Raw genomic sequence first — 18,491 nt, forward strand, 5'->3', positions numbered from 1 at the left:
GCTCCAGGCTGGGGCAGGACAGGGGGGTTGTAAATCTCTTGTGGTACCATACATGGAGCAAACTGAGACTTGAAAAATACTTGTGCCTTAGGCCTTATAATTATGACTGCCCTCTGAAGAAGCCCATACGAGCTTCCTGGAAGATGACAGACATGTGGCCTAATCATCGCTGTTACCTCAGCTCAGCTGATAGCCAGCCAACCGCCAGTCATGACGGTGAGGCCATCCCAGATCATCCTGTGGCCAGTCACCCCTCCAGGTGGCCACACATGGGTAACTGAAATCAGCTGAGCTGACTCAGAACAGGAGAACCACCCACCTGACCAGATCATCAGACATGTAAAAGCAAAAGTAGATACCTAATGAAAATAAAAAATCTCTCTCATCAGGTATATAGAGTCATGCATCGCTTAACGTTGTAAATAGGCTTAACGTTGGAAATGTGTCACTAGGCAATTTCATCATTGGGCAAGCATTACACGGTGTGCTTATACAAACCTAGATGGTATAGCCTACTACACACCTGGGCTGTATGATATAGCTCATTGTTCCTGGGCTACAAACCTTTACCGTATGTGATGGTACTGAATACTGTAGGCAGTTGCAACCCAGTAGTATTTCTGCATCTAAATATATCTAAAAATAGAGAAGGTACAATAAAAATACAATATTACAATCTTATGGGACTACGGTTTTCTATGCAGGCCGTCCTATTAGAGGTGCATTGTGGATTGAAATGTCATATGTACTGCAGGACGGTACTTGATAATACTGCCTTTATTATTATAAATACACTGTGCTTTTTATCTTTTTTGATGGGGATATTTTGAGATAGAGTTTTGCAGAATTCCAGTACTCATGGAGCACAAACTATAGCAGTATTATAAACAGAACAGAGGAGGTCCACATGCAGGCAGACGCCTCGAACACCGATTTCAATGAGGATAGCACAGAATTCATTGTCTACCACTATAAAAAGAATATTGAGGACAACTGGTAACTAAATACGATGAACTCAGAGAGTATTTGAGGTTATTTTCGCTCAAGAAAATTTGAAATGTCCTGAAATCATATAAACCATATATGAAATATGATAGGGGTTTTCTCAGATTTGACAAATCTGTACAAAATGCTGCAAAACCAAAAGAAAGTTTTTTTAAGCTATAGAAACAAAACAGCCAGGCATGGTGGCTAACCCTTATAATCCTATCACTTTGGGAGGTCGAGGTGAGAAAATCACTTTAGCTGGGGAGCTTGAGTCCGGCCTGGGCAACAGAATGAGACCTTGTCTCTATTAAAAGGGGAAAAAAAAGAGGCCAGGCACAGTGGCTTATGCCTGTAATCCCAGCAATTTGGGAGGCCAAGGTGGGAGGATCACCTGAGGTCAGGAGTTTGAGACCAGCCTGACCAACGTGGTGAAACTCCATCTCCTCTAAAAACACAAAAATTAGCTGGGCGCGGTGGCAGGCGCCTGTAATCCCAGCTACTCGGGAGGCTGAGGCAGGAGAATCACTTGAACCCGAGAGGTGGAGATTGCGATGAGCCGAGATTACACCACTGCACTCCAGCCTGGGCAACAAGAGTGAAACTCCATCTCAAAAAAAGAAAAAGGAAGAAAAAGGAAATAAAGAAAAAAAAAACAAATTTTGATCAACTGCAACATTGGATTCTTTCTATAATAAGATTACAGGATCTCTGTAATGCTAATACAAAAGCATTGTCACATGAAGAGGACATCAAAGAAACTGCATCCCAAAAAGCAGGAGAAAAAATATCATAGAGATGTGTCAGGCAGATAATAAAACAATAAAAATATTGTTTTTAGGGTCCTTGCTTCCAAGATGACAAAGAAAAGAAGAAACAATGGTGTTGCCACAAAGGGTCACGGCCATGTGCAGCCTACGGATAAGGCTATTAGGTTCATCATTCAAAACACAGCAGAGGCTGCAGCTGTTAGGGACATTTCTAAAGAGTGTTTTTGATGCCTATGTGCTTCCCAAGCTGTATATGAAGCTGCATTAGGGTGTGAGTTGTGCCATTCACAGCAAGGTAGTCAGCAATAGATCTCGTGAAGCCCACGAGGACTGAACATTCCCACCTTGATTTAGACCTGCAGGTGCTGCCTTATTACCTCCACCAAAGCTCATGTAAGGAGCTGAGTCCTTAGAGACTGAAGAAACATTATTCTCTGGAAAAAAAGGAAAATGGAAAGTATACTTTAAAATATTATTGTTGTTTTAGATTTGGGGATATTTAGGATATTTGACACCTTTTCAAAATTTGTAGTTTGGTATGATTTTTTGTTCTGTTTAAATGTTCACTTCTGTACTTAATTTTGCATTTGTAATCTTATTTTATTTTTCTTAAAGAGAACTCTCAAAATTGTGTAAGCATCAAGCTACTCCCAACCTAAACCTGTATCTGCCCCGGTCAGGTTTCAACGTTGGTTTTATGGGAATCACTTGAAATGGACTCAACAACGTCATCAAGGATTTCCTTTATTTCCATCCCTTTGCTCTGAAATCTGTGATGTCAGCATTACCCTAATGCTGCCTTTTTGAGAGTGACAGTGGAGCTGACTTCCTCCATGGAACTGTAGCAGCTCCAAGCTTTCATCTGTACTCTGTGCCAACCAGAAGGAGAGGGACAGCTGGTTTCTCATTGTTCTCTCAGAAGAATGAGAAAGATCAAACAGAAGCTCCCATCACTAATGTGATTCCGAAATCAGCCACATTCCCCTTCCTGAATGCTGATTGGCTTAGGTTTGATTACCTGAAGAATTTAATGGTAGCAAGGTGGATGGAATTACTAGAATGGGGTTAACCCTCTCCCCAAGTCTCCTGGCTGGTACACAGTAAAGGTGAAAAGAGTGCTTGGAAGACAACCACAATGTCCAGTGGAGGGAAGACATGAGCACACCTTAGATATTCTGTGGACTAACTTCTACGTCAAGTGTCGGTCATCTAGGAGACAAAGATAAACAAGAACTCGATACCTCCCAGCTCCTCCTTACTGAGACTCTGTCTGCATTTTAAGAGACTGTTTTGGTTTGAGATATTTGATTCTAATACTACTACAAAAGGAATTTAGAAACTACAATATATTTCACTTTTAAAGTCTCTACTCATTCAGTAAACAAACAATATATGCCTACTGCATACCCTTCATGGAGTGAGATGCAAAATGAAATTTTTGACATCATATGTTAAAAAGCTTATTGAGGCCAGGTGTGGTGGCTCATATCTGTAGTCCCAGCACTTTGGGAAGCTGAGGAGGGCGGATCACTTGAGGTCAGGAGTTCCAGACCAGCCTGGCCAACATGGTGAAACTCCATCTCTACTAAAAATAGAAAAATTAGCTGGGTGTGGTGGCGCATGCCTGTAATCCAGCTACTCTGGAGGCTGAGGCAGGAGAATCGCTTGAACCCAGGAGGCGGAGGTTACACTGAGCCAAAATTGCGCCACTGCACTCCAGCCTGGGTGACAGAGTGAGACTCCATCTCAAAAACAAACAAACAAAAAGCTTATTGAGGTGTCTTAAGTGAAAAATTAAAATAATAAAATGTTTAAATAACTGAAATAAATAAATATTTGTTCAAGATGACGATAGAGGAGACGATGCAAGATGGTACAAGAATAGCTCCCAATGAGTTGTACAGCTAATAATAATAGCTACAGGAGCTGGTTTCCATATATATATATATATACCATATATGTACATATATATGTACCATGTATATGTATGTACCAATATATGTACCATATATATGTATGTACCATATATATGTATGTCCCATATATGTACCATATATATGTATGTACCACATGTATGTACCACATGTATGTACCACATGTATGTACCACATATATGTACCATATATATGTACGTACCATATATATGTACCATATATATGTATGTACCATATATGTACCATATATATGTATGTACCATATATATGTATGTACCACATATATGCACCATATATATGTATGTACCATATACATGTACCATATATATATGTGCCTATATATGTGCCATATATATGGGCCATATATATGGCACACATATATATATGGTACCATATATATATGGCTTGCATATATGTATATATGGAAGCTATTACTTTGTTTTTTTTTTAGGAAGATATCACTTCTTATTGGGACAGTAGATGGCTGTCTTAGCATTGGCCTGAAGTGTGTACTTGAACTTTCACTTTCAAGTTTGTTATCAGTTACTTCCAACCTCAGTAATAGATAGGAAGCAGACACAAGTATGCACTTTGACATGCAGTATTACTCTCAGTACTCAGTTATTTTGTTGTTCAGCACACTTCCCTGTGTCAGAGATGAGACAGAAAATGCAATCATTGGCCAGGCACAGTGGCTCACCCCTATAATCCCAGCACTTTGGGAGGCCAAGGCGGGTGGATCATTTGAGGTCAGGAGTTTGAAACCAGCCTGGCCAACCTGGTGAAACCCTATGTCTACTAAAAATACAAAAATTAGCTGGGTTTGGTGGTGAGCACCTGTAATCCCAGCTATTAGGGAGGCCTGGGAGGCCGAGGTTGCAGTGAGCAGAGACAGTGCCATTGCACTCCAGCCTGGGTGACAGAGCGAGACTCCATCTCGAAAGAAAAAAAAAAGAAAGGAAGAAAAGAAAGTGCAATCATTACTGCTTCAGTAGACTGAGGGAGTTTGCTTAGAACATAGTCCTAGTCCAGCATTTCATAACTCGTTCTCTTAGTTGCTAAAGAAGGTGAAGTGGTTCAATGGAAAGAGCACTAGTCCAGGACACAGAAGACTTGGTTCTACTTCCAGCCCTACTACTAATTTACATAACACCTTAGGAAAGTCACAGCCTTTCTGTGCCTTAGTTTGCTGGGAACATAAGCCAAACTCCCACACAGATTATTCCCCTATTCTGTACTTGCTAGCCTCCTTGAAGGGCTGCTTCCCTTGCAGAACCATTTTGCTGGACACTCTAATGGTCAGTCTATCTTCACAAGCCACTTCTCTGCCTGGTTACCACTTCCTCTTCTCAGAAGTCCCCTTTCCTTGTACTGGCTGTCTTGCACTTGTTGATAATTATCTTCCCACCTCCAGCAGCCATGCTGCAATATTGCATGCACTGATAATTTTTTAACCTTTATCACTAGTTAGCATTTAATTTATCTGAGTTAGCATTTAGATTAATTTATTGCACAAATATTTATGAGTCCCTATATATGCTAGGCAGACAGTTAGAAATAACATGTTAAACAACAACAACAAAAAGTTTGCCCTTATAAAGCAAACAATGGATAGATGCACCAAGGAGCTTGTAGTGGTAGTGGGGAGTCACAAACAAAGGTCTTTTGCTCCAACTATGAGAACTTAGGCAAGTCATTTGAATTCTTAGGTTAGCTTAGATGAGTCTAGGACTTCTTCCATTTCCAAAAATCTCTTAATTCTGCTTCAACCTTGTTCTATTTTGTGAAAATGTATCTTACATTTCAACAACAACAAAAACCAAGAAAGAGAATCTAAATTCATTAAATAGTAACTCAAAGTGAGGGTATGTTTCACTAGCTCTGCATACAAAGAAAGATACATTATTGAAAATCTGATTTATATGTGTATGTGTGTTTAGTAAAATTCAATACGGTTTTGTTTCCAAATAACAGTTATTTAGAAGACCCTGAAAACCTGATTCAGGATTACAGTTAAATAGAAATAATTTATAAAAATAATTAGGGCTCACAGAGGTGAAATTACTAAGACAACTTTCAGGACTGAGTATAGATAGCTGCTAAGTGTTATCTTTTTCACACACTACGCAAGCTATATTTGACCACTCCTAAGGGGCCCTGATCTAGCCACCACCTCCTCTCCAGGCCAAGCCAAATGGCTGCTGTACCTTCTCTCTCTCTCCCTCCCTGATCCGTCTCCAGGACTATGAGTTCTTCAAAATTCCTTCTCCAAAACACTCTGGCCTTTTTTTCTCTTGGTTCTGAAAAATTAAATTCATCTTCTAAATGATATTCTATATAAAAATCTATTAAACTTCTAGACTAGTTAATATTTTTATATTCAATATTTTGTGATGCCTATTTTGATGTTTTCAGTACATTATTGTCTGGGTAGATTATTTAGTTAGGGACTGGGCCACTGGAGGCCTACCTGCCAGTCCTTTCTCTGCCATTAACTAGCAGTGTGATCTTCCATGAGCTTCTCAATCTCTTTAAGCCACCATTCTGCAATCTACAAAATAAGGAAATCACACTAGATATACTATTTTTAAATTGCTAATTGTGCAAGTAATGCATGCAATATATTCTCCATATAAATTTTAAATACAACGCAGATAAGTTTGAAGTTCGCTTTGGACTTCCCCTGCCATTTTCTCAAGCCTAGTACCTTTTCATTTCTCTGGTGTTACCAGTTTGGCATATCTTCTTCCAGAATACTTTCTTTACACTTACATAAGCTCCCCACCAGATATGAAAAACTAAGCAGTAATTATGCAAAGAAATGAGAGTTCAACTTGTGTACAAACGCATCATTTTCCAGATGGGAACATTTTCATTTTTGGCCCTAATGAATGTTCTAAAAACAATGTTAAATCTAAAATCAAAACACTTTTTATAATGCAAAACTCAAAATATCTGCTGCAAAGAACTCACAAAATAGAAATATTAATAAAAAAGAAATATCAACATGAGTGACATATTTTATAACCTTTAGTTATGTAAAAGGTTTACAAAAAGGGAAATTTCAAGAGATAAATATTATATCATTTTATTACGAGAATTTTTTTTTTTTTTTTGAGATGGAGTCTCGTTCTGTCACCCAGGCTGGAGTGCAATGGCACGATCTTGGCTGACTGCAACCTCGGCCTCCCAGGTTCAAGTGATTCTCCTGTTTCAGCCTCCTGAGTAGCTGGGATTACAGGCATGCACCACCACACCTGGCTAATTTTTGCATTTTTAGTAGAGACAGGGTTTCACCATGTTGGCCAGGCTGGTCTTGAACTCGTGACCTCAGGTGATGCCTCTGCCTTGGCCTCCCAGAGTGCTGGGATTACAAGCATGAGCCACCATGCCTGGCCTTTTTTTTTTTTTTTTTTCTTAATTTTGAGACAGAATCTCACTCTGTCGCCCAGGATGGGGTGCAGTGGTGCCATCTCTGGTCACTGCAACTCCACTTCCTGGGTTCAAGCAATTCTCATGCCTTAGCCTCCCAAGAAGCTGGGATTACAGTCATGTGCCACCATTTCCAGCTAATTTTTGTATTTTTAGTAGAAACGGGGTTTCACCACGTTGCCCAGGATGGTCTCGAAATCCTGAGCTCAAGCGATTCACCCTCCTAGGCCTTCCAAAGTGCTGGGAGTTCAGGCATGAGTCACTGCTCCCGGCCTATTAGGAATTATTTTTATAACCTTCATTACTAAATCTATTAATAGCCTAAGTAGCCTATCAGGCACACACTGTCCGTTGAACTTTTATTGTGAATACCTACTATATCTAGAACTGCTTTTTAGGCAAATCAGCAATGCCACTTCCTAAATTTTATCCAATCACCAGGACCAATGAGAAAGTAGAAAGAATAGGCCATTATAATGATTAATTTTATGTGTAAAATTGGCTGGGCCACAGTGCCCAGATACATGATCAAGCATCATTCTGGGTGTTACTGTGGGGGTATTTTGGGTGAGATTACGACTTACATCAGTGGATTTTGAGTAAAGCAGATTACCCTCCATAATGTGAGTGAACCTCATTCAATCAGCTGAACGCTTGACCTCCCCTGAGTAAGAGTAAATTCTGCAGCCTTTAGACTTCAAGTGCAACATTGACTCATCCCTGCATCTCTAGCCTGCTGGCCCACCCTGCAGATTTTGGACTTGTCAGTCTCCATAATTGTGTGAGCCAATTCCTTAAAATACATTTCTTTCTATATATAAATACATCCTGTTTGTTCTGTTTCTCTGGAGAATCCTGTCTAATACAGTTAAACACACACACACACACACACACACACACACAAATTTTGTTCTATTTATATATAATTAACATGCCATAAAATTCACCCATTTAAAATGTACAATTCAGTGATTTTTATAATATTCACAGAGTTGTGCAACCATCACCACAATCAGTTTGTTTTTTTTATTTACTTATTTAAAATAAAGTAGAGATGAGGTCTCATTGTATTGCCCAGATTGGTCTCGAATTCCTGGACTCATGTGATCCTCCCACCTTGGTATTTATTTATTTTTTAGAGATGGGATCTCCCACTGTCACCCAGGCTGGAGTGTAGTGGCCCAATCATAGCTCATTGTAATCTTGAACTCCTGGGCTCAAGTGATCTTTCTGCCTCAGCCCACTAAGTAGCTAGGACTACAGGTGCACACCACCAAACCCAGCTAATTTTGAAAAATATTTTTTGTAGAAATGGGGGTCTCACTATGTTGATCAGGCTGATATAAAACTCCTGGCCTTATCGTACCACTGCACTCCAGCCTGGGCGACAGAGCGAGACTCTGTCTCAAAAAAAAAAAAAAAAAAAAACTCCTGGCCTTAAGCAATTTCTTCACCTCAGCCTCCAAAAGTGCTGGGATTACAGGTATGAGTCACTGCACCCGGCCTTGTTTTCATTTCTTTTGGGTGTATACCTAGGAGTGGAATTGCTGAGTCATATGGCAACTCTATGTTAAACGTCTTGAGGAACTGCCAGACTGTTTCCAAAGAAGCTGCACTATTTTTCATTCCCACCAAAATTATATGCAGTTTCCAATTTCTCCACATTCATGCCAACACTTGTTATTTTCCATCATTTTCATTTTAGCCATTCTAGTAGGTATGAAGTGGTATCTCTTTGTAGTTTTGATTATTGTTTTTCTAATAATGAATGGCATCAGACATCAAGCATCTTTTCATGTGCTTATTGGCCATTTGTAAATTTTCTCTGAAGAAATCTTTGTTCAGACCTTTTGCCCATTTTTTAATCATTGTCTTTATTTTTGAGTTATAATGGTTATTTACATATTCTAGATACAAGTTCCTTATCAGATACAAGGTTTGCTAAAATTTTCTCCCCTTCTATGAGTTGCCTTTTCACTTTCTTACTGGTGGTGTCTTTTGAAACACAAAAATCATGTTCATAAAATCCAATTTATTTACTTTTTTCTTTTGTTGCTTGTGTTTTTAGTGTCAAACCCAAGAAACCATTGCCTTTCCAAAGTCATAAAGAGTTACACCTATGTTTTCTTCCAAGAGTTTTGTACTTCTAGCTCTTGTAGTTAGGTCTTTTGATCCATTTTGAGTTAATTTTTTTTTCCTTAGGTGTGGTCTCCCTACATTGCCCAGGCCGGACTCGAACTCCTGGGCTCAAGAGATCCTCCCACCTCAGCCTCCCAAGTAGCTGGGACTACAGGCATGCACTACCACACCTGGCTCATTTTGATTTGTTCTTACATATGTTGTGAAGTCAGAGTCCACCTTCATTCATTTGTATGTAGATATCCAGTTGTCCCAGCACCATTTTGCTGAAAAGACTATTCTTTTCCCATTGAATTGTCTTAGCAACATTGTCAAAAAATCAATTGACTGTAAATATAAGAGTTTACTTCTGAACTCTCAATTCTAGTCTATTGATCATAAGTCTAGCCTTTTGTCAGTACCACACTGTCTTGATTAATGTACCTTTGTAGTAAGTCTTGAAATTAGGAAGTGTGAGTCTTTCTACTTTGTTCTTTCTCAAGATTGTTTGAGTATCTTGCATTTCCATATGAATTTAGAATCAGCTTCCATTTTCCACTTTTAAAAAAGGTAGCTGGGGGCGGGGCTTGGCAGCTCATGTCTGTAATCCTAGCACTTTGGGAGGCTGAGGCAGGCAGATCATTTGAGGTCAGGAGTTCAAGACCAGCCTGGCCAACATGGTGAACCCATCTCCACTAAAAATACAAAAATTAGCCTGGCACAGTGGCATGTGCCTGTAGTCCCAGCTACTCAGGAGCCTGAGGCACAAGAATCACTTAAGCCCAGGGGGCAGAGGTTGCAGTGAGCCAAGCTTGTGCTACCGCACTCCAGCCTGGGCAACAGAGTGAAGCTCTGAGAAAAAAAAAAAGAAGAAAGAAAATAACGAATGAACGAAGGAATAAAAGAAAGAAAGAAAGAAGAAAGAGAGAGAGGGAGAAAGAAAGAAAGAAAGAAAGAAAGAAAGAAAGAAAGAAAGAAAGAAAGAAGGAAAGAGAAAGAAGAAAAAAGGAAAGAAGGAAAGAAGGAAGGAAGGAAAGGAAAGAAAGGAAGGAAGGAAGGAGGAAGGAAGGAAGGAAGGAAGAAAGAAAGAAAGAAAGAAAGAAAGAAAGAAAGAAAGAAAGAAAGAAAGAAAGAAAGAATTTAAAAAGGTAGCTGGATTCTAGAGATTGAGGTGGGAAGATCACTAGAGCTGGAGTAGTCAAGACTGCAGTGAACTGTGATCATGCCACTGCACTCCATCCTGGGTATAGAGTGAGACCCTGTCACAAAAATAAAATAAGGCAGCTAGGATTTTGATTGGAATTGCATTGAATCTGTAGATCAATCTGGAAAATATTGTCATCTTAAGGTTAAGTCTTCTAATTCATGAACATGGGATGTCTTTCCATTTATTTAGATCTTCTTTAATTTCTTTCAACAATATTTGATAGTTTTCAAATAATACGTTTGCACTTATTTTAATTCATTCCTAAGTATTTTAATTCATTTTGATCCTTTGCATATGGAATTGTTTCCTTTACACCATTTTCACTTTATTTATTTATTTGTATTCATATATATTTTTTTGAGACAGAGTCTCGCTCTGTCTGCCAGGCTGGAGTGCAATGGTACGATCTCGGCTCACTGCAACATCCGCCTCTTGGGTTCAAACAATTCTCCTGCCTCAGCCTCCTAAGTAGCTGGGATTACAGGTGCGCACCACCATGACCAGCTAAGTTTTGTATTTTTAGTACAGATGGGGTTTCGCCATGTTGACCAGGCTGGTCTCAAACTCCTGACCTCAGGTGATCATCCCACCTTGGCCTACCAAAGTGCTGGGATTACAGGAGTGAGCCACCACACCCGGCCTAACATCATTTTAAAATTGTTCATTGGAGTATATAGAAATACAGTTGATCTTAGACCAACCTGGGCAACATGGTGAAACACTGTCTCTATAAAAAATACAAAAAATTAGCTGGGTGTGGTGGTGCACACCTGTAATCTCAGCTACTCAGAAGGCCAAGGTGGGAGAATCACCTAAGCCTGGGGAGTCAAGGCTGCAGTGAGCCGTGACCACACCACCGCACTCTCACCTGGGCGACAGAGTGAGACCTGGTCTCAAAAAAAAAAAAGAAAGAAAAGAAAAACACAATTGATCTTGTATGCTGCAACCTTGCCAAACTTGTTTATTAGCTCTAAGAGTTTTTGTAGATTCCTTTGTATTTTGTACACACAAGATTGTGCTATTTGTAAGCAGAGATAGTTTTACTTCTTCCTTTCCAATATGGATGTTTCATTTCTTTTTCTTACATCGTCCTGGCTAGAATCTGTAGCGCAATGTTGAATAGAAGCGGTGAGAGTGGATATCCTTGTCTTATTCCTAAACTTAGGAGGAAAGCTTTCAGCCTTTCACTATTAAGCGTGATGTTTTCTGTGGGTTTTTTGTAGATGTTTTTCTCTAAGTTGAGAAAATTCCCTTCTATTCCTAATTTATTGCATGTTATTATCATGAAAGGGTGTTTGGTTTAGTCAAATAAAGAAAAGCTTTTGAGGCCAGGTGCAGTGGCTTATGCCTGTAATCCCAGCACTTTGGGAGGCCAAGGCAGGCAGACTGCTTGAGCTCAGAAGTTTGAGACCAACCTGGGCAACATGATGAAACTCGGTCTCTGCAAAAAAAAAAAAAAAATAGCTGGGTGTGGTGGCACACACCTGTAGAGCTACCAGGTAGGCTGAGGTGGGAGCATCACTTGAGCCTGGGTGTTGGAGGCTGCAGTGAGCCATAATCGTGCCACTGCACTGCAGCCTGGGTGACAGAGCCGAGACCCTGCACCTCCCCTCCCAAAAAAATGGAATAGCTTTTGAAAATAATGTGAATTATATTTTATTTTCATTAGGTATCGCTTAAAATTAGAGCATAGCTTATAAAGCAACTAGAGTTGTTAAGAAGGGTTTCCCTGGAACTCAGAGGGCTTAATTGGTGCAGTGCTCATCAATGCTGGAATATATGTTAAATAACTCTGGGGTTGAGGATACATAAAAGAGCAAAGTAAGTGGGGAAAGATCTCACCTATAGAAGCACAGTAAACAATGCAGAGGAACGGCAGATAGTGTGCTCTGGTTAGGTGTAAAATTCATCCTCATGAAACCACCTCACCAGTATTTGACTTCAATGTAAATCACTGCAATGATTTAACGTGAGTAAGAATTTCAGAACCCTTATTATAAGCCATTTTGTCAATTATGACTGGACACTTGCAGAGCAGATTCCAAATGTATTTTTTTCTTTCTTTCTTTCTTTCTTTTTTTTTGAGACGGACTTTTGCTCTTGTTGCCCAGGCTAGAGTGCAATGGCACGATCTTGGCTCACCACAACTTCCACCTCTTGGGTTCCAGAGATTCTCCTGCCTCAGCCTCCTGAATAGGTGGGATTACAGGCATGTGCCAGCATGCCCAGCTAATTTTGTATTTTTACCAGATAACCAGGTTTTTCCACGTTGGTGAGGCTCGTCTTGAACTCCCGACCCCAGGTGATCTGCCCACCTCGGCCTCCCAAAGTGCTGGGATTACAGGTGTGAGCCACTGTGCCCGGCCCAAAAGTATTTTTTCTTAAGAAGTAAAACATCTTGAGATTTAACTTACCCCAGAGAAGCATTCTGGGTTAAATATTCCCAGCACAGTATCTTCTCTCTTTCATTAAAATCTGCATATTTTAGTGACTAATGTTCTTAAACACATGTAACTTGCTAACTACAATTATGTCAATCACATAGCTAAATTCAAAACTTAGTGGCCAACTAGCATATTCATCAGCTGGTCACCCTCAATGTGTTCAAAATATGGTAGCATCATGTGAATCTTTCCATTCATTCTGTATTTTGGTTTGTTTTCTTTTTCTTTCTGTTTTTTTGAAAGGGAGTCTTGCTCTGTCGCCCAGGCTGGAGTACAGTGGCGCGATCTTGGCTCACGGCAAGCTCCGCCTCCCGAGTTCATGCCATTCTCCTGCCTCAGCCTCCTGAGTAGCTGGGACTACAGGCGCCTGCCACCATGCCCAGCTAACTTTTTGTATTTTTAGTAGAGACAGGGTTTCACCCTGTTAGCCAGGATGGTCTTGATCTCCTAACCTCGTGATCCGCCCGCCTCAGCCTCCCAAAGTGCTGGGATTACAGGCGTGAGCCACCGCGCACAGCCTGTATTTTGCTTTGTTTTAGCAGTGGGAGATGTTTATGCAAGTTCTTGGGAAAGTAGGGGGTGAGAAATGTCAGGCAAATTATCCCCATATATACGACAAAACTGAATCACATTACCTTCTGGTTTGGTTATATAAAAATCCTCATCCCTGGCTGGGTGCTGTGGCTGACACCTGTAATCCCAGCACTTTGGGAGGCCTGGGTAGGAGGGTTGCTCGAGGCCAGGAGTTTGAGACCAGCCTGGGCAACAAAGTGAGACCTCATCTCTACAAAAAATGTTTAAAAAAATTAGTCGGTTGTGGTGGTGCCACATGTAGTCCCAGCTACTCAGGAGGCTGAGGTGGAAGGATTTGCTTGAGCCTAGGAGCTTGAGGCTACAGTGAGCTGTGATTGCACCACTGCAGTCCAGCCTGGGCGACAGAGAGAGACCCTGCCTTAAAAATAAAGTTAAATAAAATAAATTAAAAATGAAAATAAAATTAAGTAATTAATTTAATTTAATAAAAAGATAAAATTTCATTATACCACCTAAAATGGCTGTACCAACAGCCACTGCTTCTCCTTCAAACACAGGCTGTTTGAGAAGAATGCAGCCTCCTTCTCAAACAGCCTGTGTAAGATTATATTCTTATTCACAACTAAGTGGTATATTAGTTAAGATGCTTTTGGGCACATGTAGCAGAAAACAACTCATGTTACCTTTAGCAAAAACAAAAAGAGAGACTTTATTATAAGGACACAGACATCTCATAATATCCAACACCAGAAATTCGAACAGGCTGGAGGGAAGAACTGAAAAACTATCAGAGCCCAAGCTGTTCTCTTTGGACCTAGTTTATGCTTCTCCTTCTACAGAATACCTGTTTCTTCTTAATCCACATGAGTTGAAAGCAATGGACATCCCACAGCTTCTGAGTTTACATACATATCATAGCCAGACTGATTCTCTTTATTCCCTCTCAAGTCCTAAGAGAACATCTCATTGGCCCAATTTGGATCAGATGCCTACCTGTGACCAGAGGTGGACATCCTGCTACCTGCAATTCAGCCCTGAGACCCAGGAGGTATTCAATGGGTCTTTTATAAGGTACGTCTTTTATAAGGTAGGAAGATATACTAAAGAGTGCCTACAACAAATGGATAGGACTGTACAAACCCAGTTCCTCTCTCAAATTCAACAAAAACATGAGTCATCCCTTCTCTCCTGGGATGAACCAACTAAAGGCACAGAGAAAATCCCAAGAGCATTACGGAAATCAATCTCCTTCCACACAGAAATATCAGATCTAGTGTAAGAATAAGCTAAGCTGGCTTATCAGTGACCCACTCCAACTGGATGACTGCCATGCCAAAATACACCTGTAAAGTCAAATGCCACATTAAACAATGTGTGTTCATTCTCCTTCCCTCAATGTTTTGCTTAAATCTTATGGGTTATGCAAGCAGAGCTAAAAAATATTTTATGCGTAAGATAACCAAAGCATTTAGGCTAATAATAAAGCAATTTGTGCTTATAGCCTTTAGTCGGAAAAGGCAAATGATTTAAATGTTAACTTTAACGAGTCACTGAACTGATAATTATCTATTGTTTTGTTATGTTTTACTTTCCCCTGCGAGTTTGCTAGTCTGTGGATATATTAGTAAGTGTGGGACATCTTGCACAGGAAAAAAAAAAAAGTTACTTTTAGATATAAATTCAAAGTTGAGATGTTTAAAAAATAATTTTAGGTACAGTTACCACAGATTTTCCCCTTACAGACGAATAATTTGCTAGACTGAGTTCTAGGAATACCTAAAACTCATCTTTTTCCCTAGCAGATAACAATTCATGTTAAGTAGGCACTGTCTCTAAATATATTCTCCTAGTCTCATCTTTCCACATTATCTGCTAAATTTAACTACAGATCCTTAAGTTACATTTTTTTCCATAAATGGTGTTAAGCAAAGGTATTCTAATGTGGGAAGAACATAGTGCAAGGTAGAAATAATCCTGATTTTATTTCTGATGCTCTCTTTGACATTGGAAAACTTATTTCGCCTTCTTCTTCTATAAATTTTATACAGTGACAATGCTTTACGGCTTTGTGGTAAGAAAAAAATATGAAGATGTAGCAAATATAAAAATTGCTATGATGGCTGATACTGTTGTTGGTGATCTTGCTCTGCTTATAGGAACACAGACATCGTTTGACTTAGACTTAACTTTCAGAAATTCAACCTTTAGAGTCTCAAGCAAGTTAACAATAACATCTGCATTTGTATAATGCTTTACAGCTTATAAATAATTTCTGTAAATGTTATTCATTTATTCCACGTAAATGTTACATGACAAAGGTGTTACCATCAGAGGAGACAGAGGCTCTGAGATGTCAACTGATCTGCCCAAGTTGACACAAATGGTAGTAAAATTCGGATTCAAATCTCAGATTCAAACTCCATCTGTTGACTCTAGCTCCAGCATTTTCCCTTATTTGTAGTGGAGCTACTCTAATGTTTTTAAAAGCTTCTGATCCTTTTTCTCATCCTAATTTATAATATAGGAGTCAAGTGGAGAAATTCACCAAAGAGCATTCGGCCACCGTGTCTGGATTGGTCAGAGATCCTGATGGCTTCCTTTAGCCACTTAAATTTTAAATTTCTTTAACTACTTCTTTAACTCCTCACTCTACTTATTTGTTATTTGTCTATGCTTTTGTCCCTGTTAAATAGAGATGTCTTCAATTTCAAAATAATGGAATACATCCTGGATTGATACCAGTCGAGGGAACACAGAATAAGGGAAAGGAACAAATGATAAATCAGATGATTTTATGGCACAGTGGTTTGGCATAGGACTAGTAACACACGGCTGGGTTCAAATTCAGATTTCTAAATGTGAACCTCAGTTTCCTTATTGGAAAATGAGGTCAGCAATATCTATTTCATATGGTTGAAGCGTGCACTAGTTTGTTTTCACACTGCTATAAAGAACTACTTAAGACTGGGTAATTTATAAAGGAAACAGGTTTAATTGACTCACAGTTCTGCATGTCTGGCGAGGCCCCAAGAAACTTACAATCATGGCAGAAGGCGAAGGGGAAGCAAGACATGTCTTAAATGGTGGCAGGAGAGAGGAGAGGGGGATCCACCACGCACTTCTAAACCATCAGATCATGTGAGAACTCCCTCACTATCATGGGAACAGCATGAGGAAAACTGCCGCCATGATCCAATCACTTCCCACCAAGTCCCTCCCTCAACACATGGGGATTACAATTCCAGATGAGATTTGGGTGGAGACACAGAGCCAAACCATATCAGAGTGAGAGTTGAATAAATACATGGGGTATGGAGGGATGTATGGTGTGTGTATAAATACATATTTATTAGTGGTTGGAAGAGTGATTGGTACAAAATAAGTGCACAACAAATAAAAATTGCATGACTTCAGTTGGAGAAATTTGTAAATAAGTCATGTTTGAAAGAAGAGGCTCTGAACACCGGTAAGCAGCACGTATTAGTTTTACAATTTCCTGTTGTTCCATCTTGTTGTAAGTGCTGATGATAGTGGACTTTAGGCAAGAATTTATTCACCTGAGGATGCATAAACACAGCCCAGAGGACATTTAAAGAATGCCCTTAAACAGAAAGCAAAATGTAGAGTTTCCTCATGAATGAGATGCTGCATATCACTTTCCGGCTACAGCCTGTTAAACATTTTATTCACCAACATGTGTAAGGAGCAAAGCCCATGTGTGACAGATGGCAACCCAATTCTGGCTTCTCTAAAATGGCTTTCCACTTACTCACACCAGCCTAGGGATCTGTTGAATCAAGCACTGCAGATGAAGCCTCAGCTCTGAATACTATTTCACAGTGTGACTCAGAGACCAACTGCGTTTTCCCTCATCAGTGATAGCCAAGCATTGAAACATGGTCTGAATTCAGTCTGGATCTAAAGAAAATGTACGTGGAATTGGTCATCCAACTCCAACAAGTTTATGTATGTATATAAAAGCATAGGAGAATAGAAAAATCATTTTGATCAGCCATTAAATTATAGATAGCAATCAGGATTTAAACAAAGTACCTGGACCTCCTATAGTCAACATGCAATTCAAACAGCAAAAATCTAAGGACTAACCTTGATGCCTCTCTTTTCCTTAACCTCCCTCACATCCAATAATAACAATTTCAAATGTTAAATAACCCTTAAATCCAGGCACTTCTCTGCGTTACCACTGCAACACCCACTCTAAGCCAACATCATCCATCCCTTGGTCCCTCTACATTTATTTATTTATTTATTTAGAGATGTAATCTCACTCTGTCACCCAGGCTGGAGTGCAGTGGCATGATCTTGGCTTAGTGCAAACTTCGCTTCCTGGGCTCAAGCAATACTCCTGCCTCAGCCTCCCGAATAGCTGGGATTGCAGGCCTGCGCCACCACACCCGGCTAATTTTTGTATTTTTAGTAGAGACGGGGTTTCACCATGTTGGTCAGGCTGGTCTCGGACTCCTGACCTTGTGATCCACCCGCCTCAGCCTCCCAAAGTGCTGGGATTACAGGCGTGACCACCGCACCCGGCGGTCCCCCTACATTTAATCTAGGCCCTCCTTAATGCAGTCTGAAAGAGCTCTTCCAAATGCAAGCTTGGTCCTGTCACTGCCTCCACATCATTCTTGCAGTTTAAAGCCTTAAATGTCTTCCCTTTGTACTTATAATTAACATTAAAACACTTAGCATAATCTATAAGGTACAGTGTTTTTAGTTACCACGGTGTACAACTAAGTACACTCAGGGCTGTTAGTTACTAAAGCAGACATGGACTCTGGCTAATATAAAAAGCAAAGAAATGTATTAAAAAGATGTTGCCACTAGGAAGAAATGGACTCTGGCCCATTCAGAAAAGAAAGAAATTTATAAAAGGATATGGCCCCCAGGAAGGCTGGGGGCCCAGCTAAGGAAATGGATGCCACAGCTTGCACTGCCAACACCCTGGAAACCACTGCCAGAGCCACTGCCACACCTGCCAAGGCCAAAGGAGAAGCCCTCACAGTTCTGCTTCTGGCTCCTGACCCAGATACTGGCTGGGTGGTGTTGA

General features: G+C 40.1%; 1 protein-coding gene across 2 annotated transcripts in view; it reads right to left on the bottom strand.

The window, feature by feature from the left end:
* ACYP2 (acylphosphatase 2) overlaps positions 1–18,491 on the bottom strand; it is a 330,224-nt gene that overhangs the window by 225,422 nt on the left and 86,311 nt on the right. Inside the window, exon 1 of one of the 2 annotated variants that reach the window (XM_063618043.1) lies at positions 2,099–2,188. The exons of the other annotated variant lie outside the window; for it this stretch is intronic. Within the exon in view, the coding sequence (XP_063474113.1) occupies positions 2,099–2,147 (49 nt within the window). The 5' untranslated portion in view covers positions 2,148–2,188. Of the gene's footprint in view, positions 1–2,098; positions 2,189–18,491 lie in introns of those variants that run through there. 2 annotated transcript variants of the gene reach the window in all.

This window comes from Symphalangus syndactylus, chromosome 14, assembly GCF_028878055.3.
Source record: "Symphalangus syndactylus isolate Jambi chromosome 14, NHGRI_mSymSyn1-v2.1_pri, whole genome shotgun sequence".
Classification (NCBI taxonomy): domain Eukaryota; kingdom Metazoa; phylum Chordata; class Mammalia; order Primates; family Hylobatidae; genus Symphalangus; species Symphalangus syndactylus.